The sequence below is a fragment of the Lichenostomus cassidix genome, chromosome 1Aa (assembly GCF_008360975.1).
Source record: "Lichenostomus cassidix isolate B80296 chromosome 1Aa, HeHo_3.0, whole genome shotgun sequence".
In the NCBI taxonomy this organism is placed as follows: Eukaryota; Metazoa; Chordata; class Aves; order Passeriformes; family Meliphagidae; genus Lichenostomus; species Lichenostomus cassidix.
Genome location: NC_139480.1, coordinates 51,750,548 through 51,773,478, shown reverse-complemented (window position 1 = coordinate 51,773,478; position 22,931 = coordinate 51,750,548). Strand labels below are relative to the sequence as shown.

General features: G+C 46.3%; 1 protein-coding gene across 1 annotated transcript; it reads right to left on the bottom strand.

The window, feature by feature from the left end:
* Positions 1 to 2,681: 2,681 nt before the first annotated feature.
* Positions 2,682 to 21,550, bottom strand: CD9 (CD9 molecule). The gene is made up of 8 exons (XM_085048939.1): positions 21,388 to 21,550; positions 10,807 to 10,909; positions 8,012 to 8,109; positions 6,747 to 6,821; positions 6,161 to 6,253; positions 5,513 to 5,602; positions 3,764 to 3,847; positions 2,682 to 3,026 (listed from the first exon to the last, which is right to left on the bottom strand). The coding sequence occupies exons 1-8, from the start codon at positions 21,451 to 21,453 to the stop codon at positions 2,961 to 2,963; spliced, it is 675 nt and encodes a 224-aa protein (XP_084905065.1). The 5' UTR covers positions 21,454 to 21,550; the 3' UTR covers positions 2,682 to 2,960.
* Between the last annotated feature and the right edge of the window lie 1,381 nt (positions 21,551 to 22,931).

Here is a 22,931-nt window from a genome sequence, read left to right as displayed (position 1 = left end):
CTCTGCATTACCTCACAAGTCACATTGTATTGCTGACCAAACTCAAAGCCAGGAACTTGCTCCCTGCTTGGACAGTCAGTGCCACACACTCAGATTTTTAGGGCTACCATTGCTTAGAACCCAATTCTTCAGGAAATTCCATCGCAACTGCTACCAGTAAAATGAAACTTAACATGTAATCCATCAATATCCATTACTGAAGTAGTACTTATTCCAGACTACCCTGCAGGTCTTGCGCTGAGTGCAACCAGCTTTTGCATCTGTAGTTCATGTTCTCACTAGAAGGAAAGCAGTACTTGAAGATAAAGATCAGATCTTCCCTCTCTGGTAGAGTAAGACTTACCCATCTGTTGATTCCTCAGAAAACATCAACCTACATGCAGAGTATGTTCAAAATAAGGGTAAAAGATTGGACTATAGGGCTTTAAAAAACACATCTGGATGAGGGCAGGTATCAAACAGGCAGAGCATGGCATAAACACTGTGGGTAAGGAAGCAGCACTGCAAGATAAATTCCCAGGAAATCCCTCTGTAGCTTCTGTAGCACACAGGAACAGGGGCAGAAGTATTCCCTTCTAGATCTTCAGCTGAGCTGGATGCCAGCTCAAGAGCTGCCCCTGCAGCCACTGCCCATAGCTCACAACGAGGTGCTGAGCCCACAGCCGAGTTCTCCTCCCCCCAGTTACAACCCACTGGATTTTCCTGGACTCTGCCAAGAGCTGCTGGACTACAGCCATGTCGGGTGTTGGCAACCTGAACACATGCACCAGCACCAAAGGGAGTGGCCAGCAGGACCAGGGCAGTGATTGTCCCTCTGGACTCAGCCCTCATAAGGCTGCACCTCAAATCCCATGTCCTCTCAGTTCAATAAAGACATTGAGGGGCTGGAGGGGGCTCAGCCTGGGGAAAATGAGGCTCAGGGGGACCCTGTGGCTCTGCACAACTCCTGACAGGAGGGGACAGCCAGGGGGGTCAGGCTGTGCTCCCAGGGAACAGGGACAGGAGAGGAAATGGCCTCAGGCTGCCCCAGGGGAGGTTCAGGTTGGACATCAGGGACAATTTCTTCACTGAAAGGGTGGTCAGGCATTGAAATGGGCTGACCACAGAGAAGGTGAACTCTCCCCCTTCCCTGGTGGTGTCCAAGGAACAACTGGATGTGGCACTCAGTGCACTGGGGGGGTTGATGAGGGGGTGAGTGGTCAAAGGTTGGTCTCCCTGATCTTGGAGGTATTTTCCAACCTAGACGATTCTGCGATCAGGAAGCAAAAGAAGTCAGCAGTAACCTCTTCTGATGGTTGACAGTGATTCTCCCAGCTCTTCCAGGTGGTGAGGTTCATTCTCATGCCCAGAATTACAAAGCTGACAAAAATGCTATTTTCAGCTCTGGAGGAGCTCAGGGGGGACATGGCTGCTCTCAAATTCCTAGGAGATTAGATTTTTCCCTCCAGGCTGGCACATATAGCCACAGAAGAAAATTAGACCAACTCCTTTCTGGAGTAATTTCAGTCTCTGCAAGACACACAAAAGCATGATTACCATTTGACTTTTTTTTAAATCACTTTTTTTTTTTTTAAAGAAGGCCAATGAACACAGAACAGTGCAACGCGTTACAGAGGAAAGCTGCGTGGTTCCCTTAGACAAGTGACAGTGGGTAACACAAAGGTGACAATACATTCATGCATCAGCCAGAGCCTGCCACCCACCAATTCTGGTATTTCTCAGAATAAATACCAACCTCCTTGCAGGAGAAGGGGGGGAGCAAGCAAGGACTACCCAGAGACATTTGTATTTCTCAGCGGACAAAGACCAGAAGCTTGTAAGAACACAGATGAGATTGTAGAGTAAGGGAGCACCAGGTACAGGAACAGCACATCAACGTGCTGCTAAGTCCGTAGGCAGCCCCCACCAGAAGGTATTGTAGAGATAAAAAAAAACCAAAAAAAAAACCCACTTAAAAGGCCATTTAGAATAGAAACACAGGACAACTTGGTAATTCTTCAGGCTAAGGGTTCCACACTGGTATCTCTGCTCTCTCCCATATCCGTATTTAAACTGAAACAGGACAGCCACAGCTCTGCAACTGCAGAGCTGCACACAACTTCTCATGCAACTTACATCTATTCCACTTGGAAACCTGAGATTTGGCACACGTGTTGTAAGCCCTTGAGACTGCACCTCGCTGCCTTGGGAGAAACAAAGCCCCAAGCCAGCCAGTGAAAAAACCCTGAGCACACACTAGGGAATGGGCACTGCCAAGGGCCCAAGGCCATGCCAGCTGCCAGGGGACAGCTGTGTCAGCAGACAGGCTGGTGTCAGGAAGCCCAGCTGGCCCCAGGGCAGAGCCCAGCCTGGCTGCATCGAGCTACCTCTGCCTGCACATCACCTGTGTGACAGCCAGCCTCTGCCACCCTCCAGGGAGGGGACAGTGAAAGTGTTACAGCAGTGACATTTTAGGAATGTACTTAGGACCTGCTTTTGTTCCCACACACCAAGGAAAGAGGAATGACCACACCTTGCCTGCCATGCTGGTATCATCTCCCATTCCCTTCAAACAGGACATTGGCATAGGAGTTATTTCCTGCTTTATAGCAAAACCACTTAACATGTTATGCAACTTCACCTCCTTGCTATGCATCAAACAATGGGATTAGTCAACATAGCAACATCTCCTCTCCCCCACAAACAATACATCTTACTCTTTATTAGGTATCAAATTGTCTCCAACATAAATTACATCCAAATTATGTAAGTTTCAAGAAAGTCAGATATTTTATGTACAATATTTATCTTGAGTCAGATAAACCTTTATCATTGTAACTGTAACATAAAAAGCAAACCTACATCAGTACCAAATAAAGCATTAAAAAGGTAACAAATATATAACGTTTTAGAAATGCTCTCAGAAGGCTAAAGTTAATGATGAGGATGTTTATAGTGCAGGAATCTTGGCTTTGTAGCTCTTAGACCATCTCTCTTTCCCTGCGGATGGCACAGCACAGAACCATACTGAATATCATGCCAACAATCTGGAAAGAAAACAGGCGGATTAGAAATCAGGAAACCAAAGCACGTGCTTTTATCAGCATGAGGACAAGCACAGCTGCTCTTCCCAGCCCAGAAGCCACATTTGTTCTGTGTTTTTACACTTCATTCCGCAGTCCCTGCTCTGCCATCCCCAAAGTTCATTCCCAGGAATCCCATTCACCTCAGTACTTGAAAACAGATCACAGAATATGTCAAGCTGAAGGGACCCAAAAGGATTTGAGTCCAACTCCTGGCCCTGCTCAGCACCAGCAGCTATAAACCACTACCCTATCTCCTAAGAAATCTTTGATCACCCCAACATGTACTTTTCTCCAGAAAAGTGAAACAAATTGCAAGTTTTCTTAGCAGCAGTTGTTTCAGCCCTCTAGCAGGGCCTGTAATTGTTATAAAGGAAAGAAAAGACAAATCCCCAAAAGATACTAGGATGAAGACATGGGCCAGCAACATGACCAATTCATCTTCACTCCAGAGATACACACACCACTGCTGAAAGTGCAAGGAGGCAGATCCTAATCCAAAGCAGCAGCAGGGAGGCCTAAGACATCCCAGCCTCTGCACTGCCTCAGGGCCTTGCAGGACACACCCTGATCCTGCTGGGACCTGTCCTCAGTGGAATGGCCTCCTGTGGGCTGCTGGGCCAGGCACTGTTCTACAAGACTTCTGCTGAGAGTATCCTCTGAGCACCCAGCTACACTCAATCAATCATCGGGGAACTCACCATCATTACAGCAATGCCAAGGCCAACTGCTCCAATCACATTGAATTTGGATTTGAAGACGTCATCAATGGCAGCAGGGCAGGACTGAAAAGGAACAGATTGTTGAGTAGTGTTTTACACACACAAGGTTCATTTGAAGACTCATCTTTTGTAAGCTGCTGTGATCTGGCCTTTAATTTTGCATCCTGAAAGAGAGCCAAGGATGGTCCCACGCAAGAGTTGGTAGAAAAGTTTAAATCTACTCTTCAGGTATCTGAACTTCTTAACAGCACCTTGAGAGGGGAATCTTGCTGTAGGCAATCTGAACATGCAATTTTTAAGACTTGCCTCCTTCCTAATGGCTGTCAGCACTTCAGATGGTGCACTGCTCATTCTTTATCAAAACTGATTTAAAGCCACTCTTGATATTGCAAATTGCTACTGTAATTTTGCAGACACCTCATGAACCCACAGTGCATGGGACTGGAAAGATATGCTGGGCTAGGATCCATGCTGGGCTATAGGCAGGTTCAGAGAGGGACCAGTTTAGTGTTCCCTGGATAATGAATTACCACTGCAACTAAAAAAAAGTAAGTACAGTCCTTTTCCCAGAGGAGACACATGGTAGTCAATAAAAAGAACAAGGAACTTTTACAGAGGTATAAATCTTTAAGAGCCTTGTAGCTGGTCAAAGTCTCACCCCAACTTCCCTCCTGCTTGTTTCAGCAGCAAACATCACTGAGCTGCTGAAAGCTGCATTCTTCTGTGGTTGTTCCTTATCCAGTCCAGAAAGACAGACTGAATCAAGGATTAAAGGGCTCTACCGGCAAGAATGAATCAGTTCAGTCAGAATACCAACACAGCACTGTTTCTTGGAGGCACGCTCCATTACGTCCCTTTGATCTTGCAGTCTATCCCATTTTACAACTGGGAATAGGCATCACAAGAAGAAGTCAACAGATGAAGCTAAAACACACTGCAGAATAAAAGCAAACAATAAAACCTGCATGCAGTCTCAGCTACTCCCATATCCTCTCAGACTGCATAGAAAGGATTAAAGACACAGACTGAAGGGTCTTATGTGGGCAGATACCCGAAATTGTCAAGTGAAAAAACCCCATGTAATTAACTGAATTTTTGCATGTTAAGAACCATGGGAGGACTCACACAAACTGTCTTGGAGAATAAAGCAAGAGCACAGGATGGTTTGAGGAAGAGGGGTGGTTAAGAACTACACAAGCTGTTTCTCTTGGTTTTTATGGCACACAGGCACCTCTGCAGCAATATTCCAGCAGGGAAATGGGATTCAGAGAATTGCCTTCACAGTGACAAACCCACCTGACCAGGCTGCCAATGCCTTAAACCCCTCTCCTTGCCCTTGGCTCAAGCTTTAAACTCCCTCCCACCCCAAGCTGTACTTCTCCCTAACCAGGAGGAAGGTGACAGCTCCCAGGAAGCACCAGAAGATGCAGTGAGGAGAACAGAGCTTTCAAGCATTGGTGAGGGCTTTTTTAGGCAAGGTTTTGATCTTCCACTGTCTACCCTGCTAGCGAGTCTGTGACACACAGAATGCACATTTCCTGAGCAAGGTCAGATTTCCTGCTTGTTCTTTCCATGGTAACAGCGGGTTTGTTTTCCACAACCAACCTGATTACAGACAGCCACACCAGTGTGACATGGGGATTTCCCACGGACTGGGAGGATTTCCTAATGTGTGTTTCTCATTCTACCCACTGGGCAGAGCTGATGGTGAATTAAGTCAAGCTTTACCTTGACAGAGAATGACTCAGACAGTGTCTTTGCTGGACAGGTGTCCATGAACTGCTGCTCCAGAACTCCAGTGAGGCCACAGCAGTTTAACTACAAGAGAAAACACAAAAAGAGACACAGATTAAATAACCCTTATTTTTGCTCAGTACTCTGCTAAAAAATAAAATTACGTTAGTTTTTATTACAGAGCAAATCCTGCCAACATGGCTACTATAAACCTAATTTTAAAAACGCCTTTATCACATTAAAGGACAAGGTTCTAGAAGGAAGAGCCCGATCTCATTAATGACACACACAAAATCATTTTGGTGACAACTTGTGCTCCTTACAGACACAAAGCTGAACCCCTCACAGCCAAGCAGGTGTGCATGCTGGGGTACTACTAGGTCAGCAGCACAGATCTGGGGTTTCCCAGCCTGCTGCTGAGTTTTAGAAAAGCAAGAACGAGTTCTAGTCACTTCAGAGGTACAAAAAAGGCATCCTAAATTCACTTATACTACACAAAATCATCTCTGCAATTTGTTACAAATACTCCTTTGGTTTCTTCTAACTAGTAAGATACTAGACTTGTACAGGGGACTGGTTAACAGGGACGACAGTGGGAAGCAGCTGCATTCCTGTCCAGTTTAAGCAGAACCACATACTTACAGCAAGCTGAAACGCTGTCAGGGTCTCTTTGGGACCTGGTTGACCTCTCTTTTTGTAGGTGTCCATGTAGAACTCCTTTAACTCATCAATAATCTAAGGAAAAGCAAAGAGTTGTGTATTAGTGGTGTATGAATGTTGTACCTTATACTAATTATGGAAGACTTGCTTTCAGCAAGTCAGTCATCAAAAAATCTGCAGCCTACCATACCCATTCTTCTGCCACATACAAATGGAGGGTGAGAAGAGAGGGTGGACAGAAGGCTCACCTGTTTCAGGTGAGAAATAACAGCACACTCGCTTTAAAAGCCACACCTAATCAGGTAAGACTGTCTCCCCTTCCAAATGTCAGCAGATTGGTGACTGTGGGCACATCCATAGAATCACTAAGCATTTGGGGTCAACAAGGGGCTTTCAAGACCACCTAAGTCCTGCCCCCTTGCCATGGGAAGGGACCACTTCCACCAGACCAGGGTGCTCAGAGCCCCATCCGACCTGGCCTTGAACATTTCCAGGGATAGGAAACCCACAGCTTCCCTGGGAAACCTGTTCCAGCATCCCACCACTCCAACTTTCAAGATCAACCTACCTTGTCTTTATTTGAAAATCCCCAGATCCCAGCAGCAACTTCAAGGGCAAAAATCACAAAAAGGAAGAAGAAGAACTAGAAAAGAAAGACCACATTATTCATGAAGACCACAGCACCGCAAACCAGCATCACACAGATACACTGCAAGTTTGTCCACTCTTGTAGGAACTATCCCTCAACCAGGCTCCAGCTGGAGGTCTGAAACATTGGTGACACCAGGAAAAAGGACACCCTGCACTGGGTCAGCACTTCTTCCCAGGAGCGTCAGAAAGTCTGGCAGTGCTCTCCAAGCACCAGTCCTGCTTTTTGATCAGTGTTAATTAAAGCAAATCATCTGTTAACCCCAACTTTGAAGTTGTCCAAGTCATTCAGACACATCACAACAGCTGACAGCAATTCTTCACTCTGGTTTGTCACTCCTGTTGCTTTAGGAGTCATTACTTAATTCCTAGCTTGCTACCAACTCCCAGAGAGCTAATGGTCACTTTGTTGTATATCCCACAAAACAAATAAAAGTGTTCTGTCTCTCACTGACTACCAGATCCAAACCACCACTATGATTTCAAAGCACTTTAGAGAGATAATCAAAATTACAAAGGGCTAGAGGCATCATTTTGCAAGAAATACTTGAATTTAAGTTCTCCTGTGACACAGAAACAGAATTGTTCTTTTAGTGGCTATAGTAGTTGTCTTTTATTAACTAAATCTTCTGGTAATTTGGATGAGTAGTTCTGCAAGTGTACAGATGTGCATGAACCCAGTAAGCTCTACTGGCCCCTCCAGCCTGAAAACAATGAGGTTGCTCTCCAACAATTGACTTGCAGAGCAGTTGTCAACTAGAAAAGCTCATCCTGGGATTATGAACAGTAGAGCCTTGTTGTTTCAAGCATCAAATACCACAGTTCTGGTCTCAGAGATTACAGATTGCACAACCTTCAGAGTCCAGGATAAACTATCTAGCAATGATAACATTGCCCTTATCAACATTTTAGTTCTGTGTTCACAATTCTCCCAGTCTTGACACTTCAGGATATGTCAGACATATCCAGCCTCTTGATGTCATCTTGTGTTCAAATATGGCACAAACATTTGTATTTAAGACCAGAAACAAACACTGTATTTAGCATACTAGCATTATGCAGGTGACCATGAGTTTAAACACTGTGATCTGGGTTCACAATCTGCTGCCCTTGAATTGCACAGTAATATTTTCCTTCCTTTCTCATCATGCTGCTCCAAATTTAAGCACTCCCTTGAACACTTACCAGGCCAAGCATACACTGGGATTCCTGTGATGCACCACAACATCCCAAGAAACCAACCAGCATCATAAGTGCACCAGCTCCAATAAGGATGTAGACACCTAGGAAGGAAGAAAACAAATGTGTTTTCACTCACTGAGACCTCAGCAGCAAGGTATGAAATTAACTCCTCCACAAATAGCATTTATGAATTTTTGTTTCAGGTTAAAGCCACAGTTTAAGTTTCTTTACTGAGGTGTTCTAAGCCCCCCTCCCAAAAAAAAGTGTGTTCTTAATTTTCAAAGCAAACATATCTGAAAACTTAAGGGGAAATACAATATACTGATAAATAAAACCTTCCACTTGTAACAATCAATGTGTACCACTAGTGCAGTTTCACAAGTTTTAGAAAACGGGCAAGATACAACCACCTAACAAACTGTAAGGTACTTTTTAAAAATTTGGCTCAGAGCCAGAGTTAACTTCTCAGGTGAAGACAGAGACAACTGGAATAGTAATTTATCAACTGAGAAGTTCTTGAAGCAGGTACCTCTTCAAACTATAAAAACTCTCACAGCTTGCAAACTATTCTGCCCAGAATTTAGATAGTGAATAGGTTGAAGCAAAAAACCCAAATATTCCTGGGCTAAAAGACTCCATTTACGCCCAGTCCTCTGGCTCCTAAACATCACAGCTGTGACCTGGAGTGAGCAGCAAGATGTGGTGAGCAAGGAAACTCCCAGAGGATGGCAAGGAAGCATTACTGGGGCAGTGAAACATCAAAGAATCAGCACAAAGCATGTGAAACGAACAGGACATTTCTACCAATAGGGACAAAAATACAGTTCAGAGACACAATCAATACTAATCAAAGGAAGCCACATGTAAACATTCACAAATGATATATTCTAGATGCAAACCAGTAAGATTAGCTGCCAAAATAAACATCTACTTGATGAAGCATTTGTAAGGGATTAAGCCTGACATTTCTTATCAGGAGGAAATTCCAATGTGGATTTTTTTGCCTCAACTTAAAACTTTTTCTGTTTTGAAAAATCAGAATAAAAAGAGTCCATCAGTACCTCTTCTTTCAGCTTATTTTGAGTTGCACAGAAATCCTTTGAGGTAACTTGCTTTGTTATTGCAGTCAGTAACTACTCCCAGAAAATTATGTTAAAACAGCAATTCCTATTAAGCTTCTTTTTAAAACTCAGTTTAACATACAGAGATTTCAAGCAGGTTTCACTGGCTGCATTCAGCTGGTACCTTAAGCATTACACCATAAAAATTTTACATTTAAGGAGGTGAAAGTCATTTTATACCACCCAAAATAAGAGTTGTTAAATATTCAGCTCAATGGTCAAGTTTAGATTTCTGTTCCCTTTCGGAGGTCCAGTTAAAAGCATCTGGAAATCTTCCTGGCAGCTCCAAGAACCACCCAGCTTGCTAAAATGCCATCATATCAAGGGCAAAACACCAATTTTCTCACAAATAAGCTGCTGGCATGGCTGCAGCCTCTTCATGAAGTCCCATGAGCATGTCAGTATTCCCAGCTATGGTCTCGACACCATTCCTAACTAACAGTATTCCCTGTGGGCACAGGCTACTCTGGGGCTGTGAGGCTGCAGCACAGGTTGCACCTCCTTGCAAGTGACCCTTCAGACACCACTCTGGCAGTTGTCCCAGGTTGAGCAGCCCAAGACAAGAGCCAGTTTTTTGCCAGAGAAAGGCCATCCTTTAAGGATCACCTGATTCCAAGCCTCTGCCATGACCAGGGACACCTTCACTATCCCAGGTTGCTCAGAGCCACATCCAACCTGGCTGGGAACACTTCCAGGGATCCAGGAGCAGCCACAGCTTCTCTGGACAACCTGTGCCAGGGCCTCAGCACCCTCACAGGGAACAATTTCTTCCCAATATCCAATGCAAACCTGCTCTCTGTCAGTGTGAAGCCATTGTCCCTTGTCCTGTCACTCCAGGCCCTAGTCAAGAGTCTCTCTCCATCTCTCCTGCAGGCTCCCTTCAGGCACTGCAAGGCCACAATGAGGTCACCCCAAAGCTTCTCTTCTCCAGGTGAACTATCCCAATTCTCCCAGCCTTTCCTCATAGCAGAGCTGCTCCAAGTGTTTGAGCACCTACACGTGACAATAACCAAATCATATGGGTCCCCCTGGCCAAGCCTAAAGGTGACTCAAGGTTCAGATAAAATCCAATTCACTAAGGAATTCTCATGATATTAACATAAACTGAAAACATGTGCATCCCCTAACTGATCATCTTACAAACATCTTCCACCTGATCTAGCTCAAGCTACACTGATCCACATTGGTTGGAATAATTCTCATAGGGACCAAGATATTTGTGTATTCTTCTCATTCAGTTCAGTATAAATTAGGAGATGTGGGGCTTTAAGAGTTAGACCATGTGCTCCTTCTGAGTTGGACACAACTAGAGTTGTGTTTTGGGTAGCTTAGGTTGGTCACTCTGGAAAAAATATTAACTACCCATTTAGTTTAGTGTGAAACTTTGCTGACACATATCATGATGAATATCAAGAAGAAACATCCTCTGTGTCTACTAGGAGCCCCTGGGATTACAAAATGTTTACTGACAGCAACCAAAAAGAAACTGCTCTGGGAAAAAGGATGAAGAGCTAAGAAACCACTGACACAGCAGTACTGCTGTCTGCACAAGAGCTCACAAGGGAAGCTGCCCCCAGCACCAGCTTTTTTACCCTTCAAGGAAGGCCAAGGTTTCTCAGCAGCCTGGGGATCAGGGCACAAAAGTGTGACCCATCCCCTGGGTGACCCCCAGCTCACCTGTGTAAAACTTGGTGTCGTTGGATTCCAGTTCAAAGACGCTTTTGGTCTGTGAATCAAAGTGAAGCCATAGTCCAACTGCAAGAACTGCTGTCCCTGCAAGCTGTAAGAACAAGGAAGCCTTGTTAAATGATACCAACTAATCCACCCACCCATGCATTAGTAACAACATCAGAAGCAAACACAGAATACAGCTTTTATTTAAAGAGGTGGTGACAAACGACCAGCATAGAAGCATGGGGATACCAACACATGAAAAACTTTCCAGACATGAGGCACCTTGTTGACAGATTAATTTACATAAATTAAACTCCAATGCCACAGGAGAACTATGCCATTCTTGTTCCTGAAAATATCCAAGGTTTAGCCAAGTGTCATTATCTCCACTGATTCTTCCACACATTGTTTTATTCTGGGTGGCTGCAGTGACATTGCATGGCTTAGTAATCTTCAAGTGTCACACTGAAGAGCCAGTGTGTCCCAAGGAAAAGTGCCTTGTGAGGCCAGCTGGAAGTTCTAGTGTATTAAACAGCCTGATAAGAGTCCAGTGTACCACAGAAGGGAGTTCAGGAAGAGTGCTCTTCTTGCAAAACAAGATAAAAACAACCCATTAAGTGACCATGCTGACAGGAAAAAGAAAATACCAGCTGGAGGAGTAGCAACATTGCTGCTCTGGAGCAGTACAATCGAATTTTAGACAATATTTAGTTTTATTTCATTATCTCTGCCTGTGTGCCTCCAGGTTCCTCTTAACATCGGTGCCTGTGTTTGCAGCAAGTCATTTTGTTGTATAAATTTGCCTCTGGATGAAATATCTGGCAAAAGGCATAGGAAGAGTGTTGCAAGAAAGAGGGAATTGCACTCTGGTAAGGCCAACAGCAACAGTTTGCTTGGAACAGACTGAATCCTCCCTTAAAAAGACAAAAATAAAATGGGGTTGTCTTGTATGTAGAAAAAGAAGAAACCAGGACAAAGTAGAAAGCAGGAGTGTGCTTCTCAGCTCTTCCTTTGAAGACCATTTAACCATTAAAAAAAGCTCTACAAAAGTGAGATGAGGACAGAAATCCCTGTTGCAGCAGACATTAAAAATTTAAACTTAAGAGTGAGCAATAAGCTTATGAAGTCTGGTGCTTTGGTCAGGCAAAGCACGCATGAAAAGCAAAAACAAAACCACCAAAAAACAATCCCAACAAAGCCTGATCTGACAAGAAGGTCCTTCTAGAAGGATACAACATTGTCAATTTGCCTCTAAGAAACCAGGACGTGTTCAATAATGTCAGTTTTCAGTGGGAACATGGACAGCATTCCCATGGAAAGCACCCAAGGATACATACACTCCTTTCCCACCAAGCCCACCAGAGAAGTGGAAGTGTTCCTGCTCCAAGGCAGCCCCAGCTTTCCTAAACCAGCTAGGAACCTGAGTCCCAGGCCTGCCTCCAAGAAGGGCTGCAGGGTTATATAGAAAACAGATCAAGTGACAAAACCCCAAGAGCCAAACCCCGCTGGAGGTTTCCAGAGCTCAGCAAAAGGCCTTTGTTGGTGTCCCAGGTGCTTACTCCCAAAGCACACCTGCACACACCTCCTGCTCGCCTTGCTAGGGCTACCCTGAGAGGGTGATTAAGTTCTGCTGAAGCACCTTGGTACCACACAGAATGTTGCAACAGCGTCATTATTTCAATTTCTTGTGCCACAGCTGCACCCTGAGGGGAGGGAGAGGTGGAAAACGAGACTGGCAGAGAGAAGGGTTGCTGCTCTACCTGCTCTCCTGGCTACTTCAGAAAGTCTTTGCGACCTCGTCTCACTCCAGTGCCTCAGTTCAAACATCAGAAGGGCTTAGTGATGGAAAAAACTTCTGCACTGCTTCTAGGCTGCTGTTAAGTCACCAAGTATTTAATAATACTCTGCTTGAGACTCACTTTCCTGTGTCACCCAACAGTACTCAGCTTTTATAGGGATCAAGATCCCCATCATTAGAAGAAACCTACAGCCTCTGCCTGTTTTGCCAGGAACTCACTAATTGCAAAGCCACAAGCCTGAACACTCAGCTCTTCTCACCTACCAACTGTATTTGTTGCTTGTCAAGCTCCAGTGTTTGAGTAGAGAGCTCTACAAACGGAGCAAGGCACAGAAAAAGGACTGTAGAACTAAAACTCTTAAGCCATACTGTAACCATGCAGATAATCTTAAAATTCCAAGCAAAGGAGAAGGCTCAGGTAATGACCTCCAGAATCAAACTGGTTGGCTCACACTGGGCACAAATGATGTACCTAATACAGTTCCTCTGAAAACGCAAATTTAACCCTTCCCCAGCACCACCCAGAGTCATGTGGTACATTTTTTCCTTGGAAAAGCAATCACTCTGTGGAAAAGGTTAAGAAGATGCCAGGGAGGCAAGAGACTTACGGGATCACAGAACAGTGATAACACTTAATGCCAGTAAACTGCTGCACAGCTCTAAAAATAGTTGTAGAATTAAATAAAGTGATAATTCTCTCCATGATGGACTAGAAATAAAATGCTGTGCCTTAATGAAAGAATAAGAGACTTTTTGTCTGAGTTTCTTAAGGAAAGCAGACTTATGTTCTCAGTTTGTGCTCTTCCTACCCACAGTGACCACTGAACTAAAAAAGGCAGTTTTAAAGCAGAAGGCGAGAAATTCGAAGCTCCAAATTTCCATCAAAACAAGGACACAGCAACACCAGCCTCTGAGGAAAATGCAAGCACAGCCCCGGGGGCACTTGGCAGCACCTCTGGCCAGTCTAGTACAGCAGAGGCTGAGGCACTGTCACCTCCCTGCTCACCCATGCCATGCCAACAGGATGGCTGGCCACGCTGGGATGGCTTGGGAGCTGGGTTTTTCCTTCCTGGGAAAGGGGTGCAAGCCCCCCCCCCCCCCCTTGGCTGCATGGAGGCAGATCCCCAGATGACCTAATTGCTGGGTTTTTGTCTGGAAATCTAAGGGGATTCCCTATCTAACAGACTGGTTTTGTTATAGGAGTGGAGCAATACAGTGTGTGTTTCTATGTAGATTCCATCCTGTGCTGAAAGAGAAATTTAGCAGGAAAAGAGCAACACTGTACTCCTGAAAATAACCCATTTTGTCTGGTTTCACAAAGACAAAGAAAAGAGTGTTTGTGTGCTTATCGGACAGGTAAGTAGTATGTTTCTATAGTGACAAGTACAGCAAAAGGAGCTCAGAAGATAGGGTTGGTTTGTTGTGGGTTTTTTTTCTCCCATCTGACCAAAACGTGAAGTTAAAGTGGTACTGCTCACTCACTGTTTTGGAAAAGTTTGTGGCAGTGATTTTCCAGTAACAGTGTGTTCTGGCACTATTATGCTCCTGACTTCCTTGCTCCTGCTAACCAGGCTTCCTTGCTTTCCCTAAGCACTACTCCCAGCTCATTCCTGCTCTACTTGGCTGTTCTACGGCTGCAACAAGATAAAACTACCTGGTCTGGTCACTCCTCTCCTAATCCTATGGAGGTTTCTCGTTGCAATCACATGCAAACTTACACCCTGCCCCCCCCTTTGCCTCAAAAGCTCACTCCTGCATGCCGCTTTCTGCCTGTTGCAACACTGAAAACAGCTTCTTTGGTCTGTCTGCGTTTCTTACATAGCCGTGTAGCTTCTCTAGTGAGCCTCCTGGGCAGAACTTCCCTCCTCCCACCCCACACTGACAAATGCCTTCTCCAAAGTCTGCCCTTCCCACTGCTCCGGTGCGTCCCCCTTGCTTTTCTTCTGGGGACATAAAGGGTGTGTCCCAGCCTTCCATCGGAGAAGAGGTAACTGAGAAAGGATCTGAACCAGTCAGGATACACTTGAGATGAGAAACAGCCTGTGTATCCTGGAGGCAGGAGCCACACAGAGCACTCTGCCTTGCTCCCCTCACCATTCCTGGCTGATTTGAGCATGAGCTTGGAGTGTCCCTCAGCACTGAACGCTATCAAGCAATTTCCATCCTCATTTCCTTCCTGCCCTGACGCCTGAGGTTTCACACACATGATCTCCCAGCAAAAGGCTTGCCCAGGAAACCCTCATTTTTAATAATGCCATAAACACATGTTAAAACCTTGAGGTTTTGACAAAAAATAATTCCAATTTGGTAAACATATCCTATAGCAGCACAGTGTATGACGCTATTTTAAAAAGCTGGAAAGTTAATTTTGGATTTCACCACTATTTTGCAAGGATGTTTTGTTCAGTCCCTTCTGACCTTGTCACCTCGATAAGGGACAATCCCCAGACAAGCACCCCACTTGCTACAGACACCTCAGAGCATCTTATCTTTCCACAGGCTCCTCCTTCTCGAGGAGCTCAAGGTCCAAACACTTATCAAGTCCTTAGACAATCCTTTGTCTGTCCTAGTGGACAAAGCTTTGGGAAGGGGAAGAATCAGACACTTCAAGAATGCATGATATGTGGCTCAAAGCCTGCAAAAAAAACCTTGGCACAAGAAACTGTGGGTTCTGCCATTTTGACATGTTGAGGCCAAGCTTACATGCAAATTCAACCAAGCTCAAAGCATTACATCCAGCAGAAGGTAAATAACTATGTGGAAACACAGAGTCAAAAATTAACACAATTTTAAGTGCTGTCAGCTAAGCATGGCACCAAACTGAACACTTACTAATTTTTTTCTTGAAGTAAGAAGGTACGTCAGGCTCTACACTACTGTTCTATATATGTTTACCCCAGGATGACAAGAGGACATAAAAAAAGCCTCCGCCTTCACTTTGTAAACACTTGAACTTTTAGCTGAAAATCTGACTGCGTAAGGCAATTTACTTCTCACTATGTTAGACTGAACTAACAAAGCCAGGACCAGATCTGTAACATTGCAAAGAACATGCAAAGAAATTGAGAACATTATGAGTAGCAATGAACTATTTCTGTCCTGTTACTTGCTGGTACTCCATAAATAAAACCCCATGAACAGTAAGCAGAGGTTCAACATCACTCTAAACCCTCAATTACAGAATTAGTGTTATCCCCAACAGCCCAGGTTTTCAGAGTTCTGAAAAAGCTCCCCTAACACTCGTGCCATGCGTGCTTGCAGTTATGCAAGAAACTGCAGCTGTTTTCAAACTCCTTAGAAAAAAAGTGGATTCAAAAAGGAAGTATTTTCTTTCTGCTTAGCTAGTTTCAAGAATGTTGTGGCCTACACTAATGTCATAGCATTTATTGCAATAAAATGGTGCTCCAGTACAGTAGGGGCAGCATTACAAAATTCCTGAGCCACTGCCAAGACTAGTACCCATTTCAGACAAGTTGCTATTCAGAAGCCAATCTACTATATTTGCAATTAGAATTGCAAATAGGAGCTAGGACTGCTAGAACCCCAAGTAGCTTCACATCAGGTTTCTCAAGGCAACATATTCCAACTCCATTCCTGACTTCACAGCACTCACAGGAGTCAAAATACACTGATCTGAACTCAAGCAGCATTAGATTCACACACTGTAGCCAGCAACGACAGTTCAGTTCATTACAGAAAGCAAAAGCAACTAATGTCTGGGGTTTTTATACATGCCTGCATATATACATACTAACAGACACATCCATATTTCCCTGTCAGTCCAAGGCAAGACCTTTGAATTGCTACCAGCTGTTCTTGGTGCACAAAAGCAGCTGAGATTGTGGCTCAGAAAGGCACAGGTATTCTCAAGTTACAGAAGGAAAATAGTTCTCCAGGCCCAATTCTGCTCATCTCGCTTTAGCAGGTGCTACCACAGACAAATGCATTTGTTCATGAAACACGTAATACTCTGGAGAATGGGAAGTCAGGACAAGAGAGCTTCCCACCAGTAGAAAGGAGCAAGAAAATGATTGCTCAAAACTTCAACCTGAACTCTGCCTCTCTACTACAGCACTTCCTTGCCTAAAATATATTAAACTATAAATATCAGCAGCAGATGCCTTTCTATTCCACAAAATTCACAAGGGGAAAACCCAGCACTGAAATTTAAGGATGCAAGCCCTTGCTTTTGTTCAGCAGCAGGAAGCCAGCGGGAGTACAGGCAAGCACTTGCCCGGCATGATCCAAGCTGCTCAGGAGCCCAGAGTTTTCCGAGGAAAAGACTTTGTCACCAGGACCAACAAGCCTGAGCAGAGCCAGGGAGTTAAGGGAGCACAGCTAAAGGTAGTCACTCATTGCACAACTCAAGACAACCCAGCATTGCTCATGCAAAGGTTGGTCCAAGCCAACTTTGCTAAGACCACTCCACTGCTCATCAGGTTTAAGGCACTTAATGTGTTGTTTCCACCGACTTCTCACCAAGCTCAAGCCAGCCCGGCAGAAAAAACCAGAAGTCTTTAGTTCTCTGTCAGGCTTGACACCTCCCTCCACACCCCAAATCCATCCCCAAACTTCTGTCATTAGAGAGCAGACTGTCAGAGATGCCAAGGCCATCAGTGGCCCTGCCAAGACAGCAGAGCTGTGGGCAAACCCGGCAGGGAGAACACCAGCCCCTGCAGGGGCAGCACAACAACAGCCTGGTGCCTGCAGCAACACTCCATCCTAAGGGAGCCCTTCCTCATTCCCACACCTCAGAGAGAGGATTGAACCCCAAAACTTACTGATCTGTGCTTAACCTGACTCGTAGAAAACATCCAAAGATGTGCCCTTTCTTCCGTTTAGGCCACATGCACATTTTAACCCAAACTCTGAAGTCCCAAAAGTTTCAAAGAACACCATATAAGTGCCCAACCTTCCTAACTGGAGAATGGCCATCAGATCAGTCAAGCACAAGATTCTCAGGGAAGACAGCAGCATTTCCCAGGACCAACCTTCTGGTCTACATGTTGAGCACTTAAAGATTATGCAAAGACACAGACAGCACCTTGTGAGAAGGAAAAAGTACCAAAAGCCTGCTGAAATCCATGTTATCCAGGTGCCCATTGATCAACCTATTCCTCAACACGTGCTGAGGGAGAAAGCACCATCACTGTCTCCCCAGTCACATTTTCTTCTCAAAATGTCCTCTTTCCAGGCTTAATACCCCACAGCTCTTGCTCACTGCCTCTTTCAATAGTCAGGCCCTATCTACTGCCTGGACAATTGTCATTCTAAAAATCTCTAGCACACTTCCAGGCTGAAAAAACTTACAGCTGCTGATGGCAGAAACCTTCCTCTTCCTTTTCCTAATCTTACCAAGTTCTACTGTGATCCTCTTAAGGTAAGGAGATGACCAGAGCAGCCCACAGCACTGTGGGACACCAGCATGCCATGGATTTATGGAGCTTCACACACCATTTTCCATCTTCTCTTGGTGATTTTGCTCTGTAGATGTTGAGCACCCAGCTGGTGCTTTTGTGAAGCCATCATAGATCCTCTTCTCCCAAGGCTTCACTGTTCCATGGCTGAAGCTGCCCCTGAATCATTTAGTTCCTAACTCCAGGTGCTGCTGGTGCCTCTCAAAAGAATTACCTGATGCCTGCCTTTGGCAAGAGTCTCTCCCTGCTGTGTCAGCATGCAGGCATTACCTCCATCACTGTGGGTATGGATATCAGCCCAGCACCCCAGCAATACTTCCCATGCTTCTCCAGGTGAGGTGGAACTGTACCCACAGCACGGAGTTTGCACCAGCACTGCTGGTTCTCTCCACAACACAAGAGCTGCACCTCAGCTCAGCCCTGCCTCCACTCTGACAGCCACTTCATCCTTGCCAGGATCTTACTGCAGCAGTGCCTGGCTTTAACAAGAGGCCTGAGATTTCCAGGAGGTACTGAACAAGTGAAACAACATCAACCAGTCCTTGCTCTCTCCACCGTGAAGGCTTTTAAAGGTTTCAAGTCAGTGGCTTCATGAAGTCTGACTTCCCCTTGCAGTAGCCAGTGTACCATCTCCACATGTTACAGCAGCTTTTAAAGAATCTTCTCCTCTGCTTTTTCCAGATGCTTCCTATGTGCCACTCTCCATGTATCCCAGACTACCATAAAGCAAAAACCCAGCCTCCAGTTTGCTGCATTCCAGCCCTCTAGCATCAAGATGGATGGTGAGCAGTGGGAGTTACCTAATCACAATGCACTTGGAGCTCTGAAGTGTTCTGTGACCGTGGAGAATTGTTAATCAAACATTTGCTGCTGTTTCAACTCCTTTGCATCAAGAGATCAGTTGAAGCCTGTGCAGGATTCAGAGTCAAAGACAGGTTATGGCACAGAACTTTGCCAAAATCTTCCCCAGTAAAATAAAGTCCTGCAGAACATCACTCCCAAAACTTTTACACCTGGACCTGTTACTGCCTGGAAGGACTCCCTGAGAAACTCCCTTTTCCTCATGTGTCTGAAGAGGGGTATTTTAGCTGGGTTTGCTTTTGCAAATGACTCCTAAAGCTTTCTTTTGGGTAACCTTATTGTATGATTATATTTGGCTCACCAGCATTTATGAACCTTTATCTCTTTCTTTTGGATACAGCTTCCACTTTGAGAGTTTCCATTTTTATTTCGATAATTTCCTATACCAAACTGTTTGAGACTTTCTGCTTCCTCTTAGCCTTGTTCAAGCCTCTGATGGAAGCAAATACATTCTACCTAACATGGCATCCACAGATATCTGCAGGTTTGCTGCAGACTACTTAAATTCCTCATCTATCCTTTTAGACAACTCATTTCAAAAAAGGGGGGGACAGAATTGCACTCCAGCACAACAGTTTTTCTCAGCTTATTTCCATTACTTCATAGACTTCTCACATCTGCAAAGCCATAAGAAACATTAAAGCCTTTTTTCTTATTAGGGTAGTTCTTGTCCTCTAGTGCTGCCAGCCCCAGGACACTTTTTTTTTTTTTCAGAATGTTCAGTGTAGAATAACCCAAGATACAGCTACTTTATTTCCCCACAGAGGACATGAGGTTCACTAACACCATACCCCCTAAACTCCCCTTCAACAGTTTTTGGCAGGCCACAATGACATGTGGTGTTCCCCAAGAGCCAAGGACCACTCCAGCTGGTCAAACACACACTTATCTCTGGCCTACCCAAAATGCTTGCATTTTACTGCCTCTTGGGGCCTCCAGACACTTACTGGCATCTTCAAGATGCATTTATCTCCCTTTAATTCTTTTTCCTGCCTTTCCTCTTTCCCACATCCTAGCTAGATACTGCCAGCCTCAAAAAGGCCACTTGAAAAGCAATGATCTTTCAGCTCCTCTGAGCAGCAGCACCAGCCCCATTCCTCAGCACCACTCTTCTCCCCTCCACCCTGTCACAAGTTCAGTCCTGCATCCAAGAGCAGCCAAATGTCCAAGTAAAGCCTCAGACCTTTATTACCATGACACTCCCAAGCAACAGGTACATCCTGAGCTAAACAAAACCAGGCTCCCTATTCTCAGCCCTGGACCCCAGAGAAAAAGGGGGTGATGCTCAGGTTAAGAGCTTCTTTGAGGCAACGCCTTTGTCATAACAAGAACGTTTGTCCTGTAAAATACTCTGCAGAAAGTCTGCAGCTTTGAAACAAACAAACAAAACACCACAAAGCAAACCAGGAGTACTTCAGTCTCTTTCAACAAGAGGCTTAGAAACTCACTAGAAACTCACCAGAAACTGACCAGAAATTTCAGGCAGTGCTTTGTTAGGCTTTTTCCTCTGATCAGCTCTAACCCACCAAATGAGACACCCTGGTCACTGTCCTGGCGACTCTCGGGTGGCAACATGTGCTCTCCTGGGTCAAGTTCTGCACAACTTCCCTCAACTGCAGCCCAGCTCTGTATTCCCAACTCTGCTGTCACCCATTTTGACATTGAGACATCCCAAGCATTTTGGTCATTAACACTGCAACTTCCACTCATCCCACGGGCAATGCTGCGACTGAGTCCAGACGCGGCTTCTTTCCACAGCTCCAACTTCATTCCTCCACCTCAGAGTCACACACGCACTTCTCCACCGTGCCAAACAGCCCAGGGAAAACCTAACTTTTTGAACCACCTATCCATCAGGCACACAAGCAGCTGTGCGGCTCTCCCGCGGTACTTTTCCATGCGGGAGCCAGCGCTAAATCCAGGTGCCCACGCCCCGAGTGCCTGAGAGCAGCCACAACCTCGCAGCTCAGCCGTGCTTTCTGAGGCTGCCTGGCCAAGAAGCACAGCGTAGACGGGCTTTCAACTGGTGCTGGTCTGCTCCGAGAGATTAAACTCGAAGGGAAGCCGCAGTTTCCACCGAGGCTCCCCACACCGGGAGTTCACACACACACACACAACCACAGGCAGCGACTTGCGAGGAAGTCATCCCGGGCACAGCCCCGGCACCCAGAGAGGCACCGGGGAGCGCGACCTGCACACAATTTTAGGGCGAGGGTTGTACGTAGTGTTGGGGGATAGAGGGGTGACCATCCGCAAACCCGGCACCCCTCCCCGCCTGGCTCAGCGCTCAGCCCGCCTTACGAGAAAACCCGAAAAACGTGGAAAATGAAGCGGCGAGCACCCCAGCACACACCCCTCTCCTTCCGGGCGGCAGCAAGTAGGGAACACGGCAAAAACCACGCAGCAGAAAAGCGAACAAAACGCGCCTCCGGGGCTTCCCCCTCCCCTCCATCCCCGTCCCGCGGGCTCCCCCCGGACAGCGCGGGGGGCACAGCCGGGGCGCCTCACCCAGAAGATGAAGTTGAAGCCGAAGAGCAGGTACTTGATGCACTTGGTGCCTCCCTTGACGGGCATGGTGACGGCTGCAGGGACAGGGCTCCTGCGCTCCGCCGCCGCCGCCGCTTAAATGCGGCCCTGCCCGGCTGCTCGGGGACTCCCGCCCGCCCCGGGGCCGCCCCCGGCCGCGCCCCGCACCTGCGGTCGCGCCGCTCCGCCCCAGGCCGCCCGGGCTCTCGGCGCTCCGGCAGCGCCACACGGGGCCCTGTCAGGGTGTCCCGGGGCGGGCAGGGGAAGCACGGGGAGCACCAGAGTCCCGGCGCTCCGGCAGCGCCACTCGGGGCCGTGCCCGGCCGTCGTAGCCTGGCATGGAGGGAAGCACGGCGAGCGCCGGAGTGCTGCTCCCGGCCCTGCACGGCGCAGCCCAGCAGTCCCACCGTGTGCATCCCTGAGAGCTTTGTCCAAACACTGCTGGAGCTCTGGCAGCCTCGGGGCCGTGCCTATTCCCTGAGGAGCTGTTCAGTGCCCACCATCCTGTGGGTGAACAATTTTGTCCTCATATCTAGCCACCCCACCCCCCCCAAACCCAACCTGCTCTTGCGTAGATCACCGAATCCTAAGGGTTGGAAGGGACCATAATCCATTCCGATCCCCCTACCAAGGCAGGGTCACCAAGAGCAGGTGGCACAGGAATGTGTCCAGGTGGGTTCGGAGTGTCTCCGGAGAGGGAGAATCCACGCCCTCCCTGAGCAGCTGTTCCAGGGCTCTGCCGCGCTCAGCGCCTCATGTTGAGGTGAAACTTCGTGTTTTAGTTCATGGCCATTGCTCCTTGTCCTGTCGCTGGGCACCACCGAAACGAGTCTGGGGTACCATCCTCTTGGCACCCCTTTGAAATGCTTGTATGCATAATGAGATCCCCTTTCAGTCTTTCCTAACTAAACAAGCCCAGCTCCTGCAGTCCTCCATCATCACCTCTGTGGCCTCTGCCGGCCGTTTAGTTTAACACAAATGCATCAGTCTAGCTTAAATGGGTGTTTTCCCTTACAGGATAAACTTACAGCAGAGTTTAACTCCTTCAAACTTTCAAATAAGTCTGTATGACGTTATAAACATCCACTTCAGAAAAATAAGGCGGGATAAGTTTCAGCCTGCCAGCTGATCCATGGTAACTGGTTGCGCGTGTGCCCTTAGGTCACCCCAGTCGTGAGAAAAAACATGTTAAATTTCAACTAGGAATTTCCCTTTCGTTGTGAAGGGGAGTTCAGCACTCATCTTCTGAGCCTGTTGGCTCAAGGATGAAAACTGAGGGCTCGTACCTTAATTTCATACCGTGGGATTAGAAATTCAGCAGATACTGAGAGTCAAAACCACCCCACTCAGAACAGTAAAGACAGAACAGCCATACTGAAATGCAAATGAAAACATGTTGGAGTTCTTGTTGCCAAAATAAATGATAAGCTACAGCACATTCCAGAGGCAATACGGAGGGAGAGATGCTGGCTTGGGCAGCTGCTTCCCAGAGCAGGTTACAAAACAGGAATACATTTCCTATAAAA

Excerpts from the sequence above, each read along its gene's own strand:
- CD9 (XM_085048939.1), bottom strand. The coding sequence starts at position 21,453 with ATGCCCGTCAAGGGAGGCACCAAGTGCATCAAGTACCTGCTCTTCGGC. Across the intron at positions 5,603-6,160 it reads TGACAGCGTTTCAGCTTGCT|TTAAACTGCTGTGGCCTCAC; the intron begins GTAAGTATGTGG and ends TTTCTCTTGTAG. Across the intron at positions 3,027-3,763 it reads TTGGCATTGCTGTAATGATG|ATTGTTGGCATGATATTCAG; the intron begins GTGAGTTCCCCG and ends TTTTCTTTCCAG.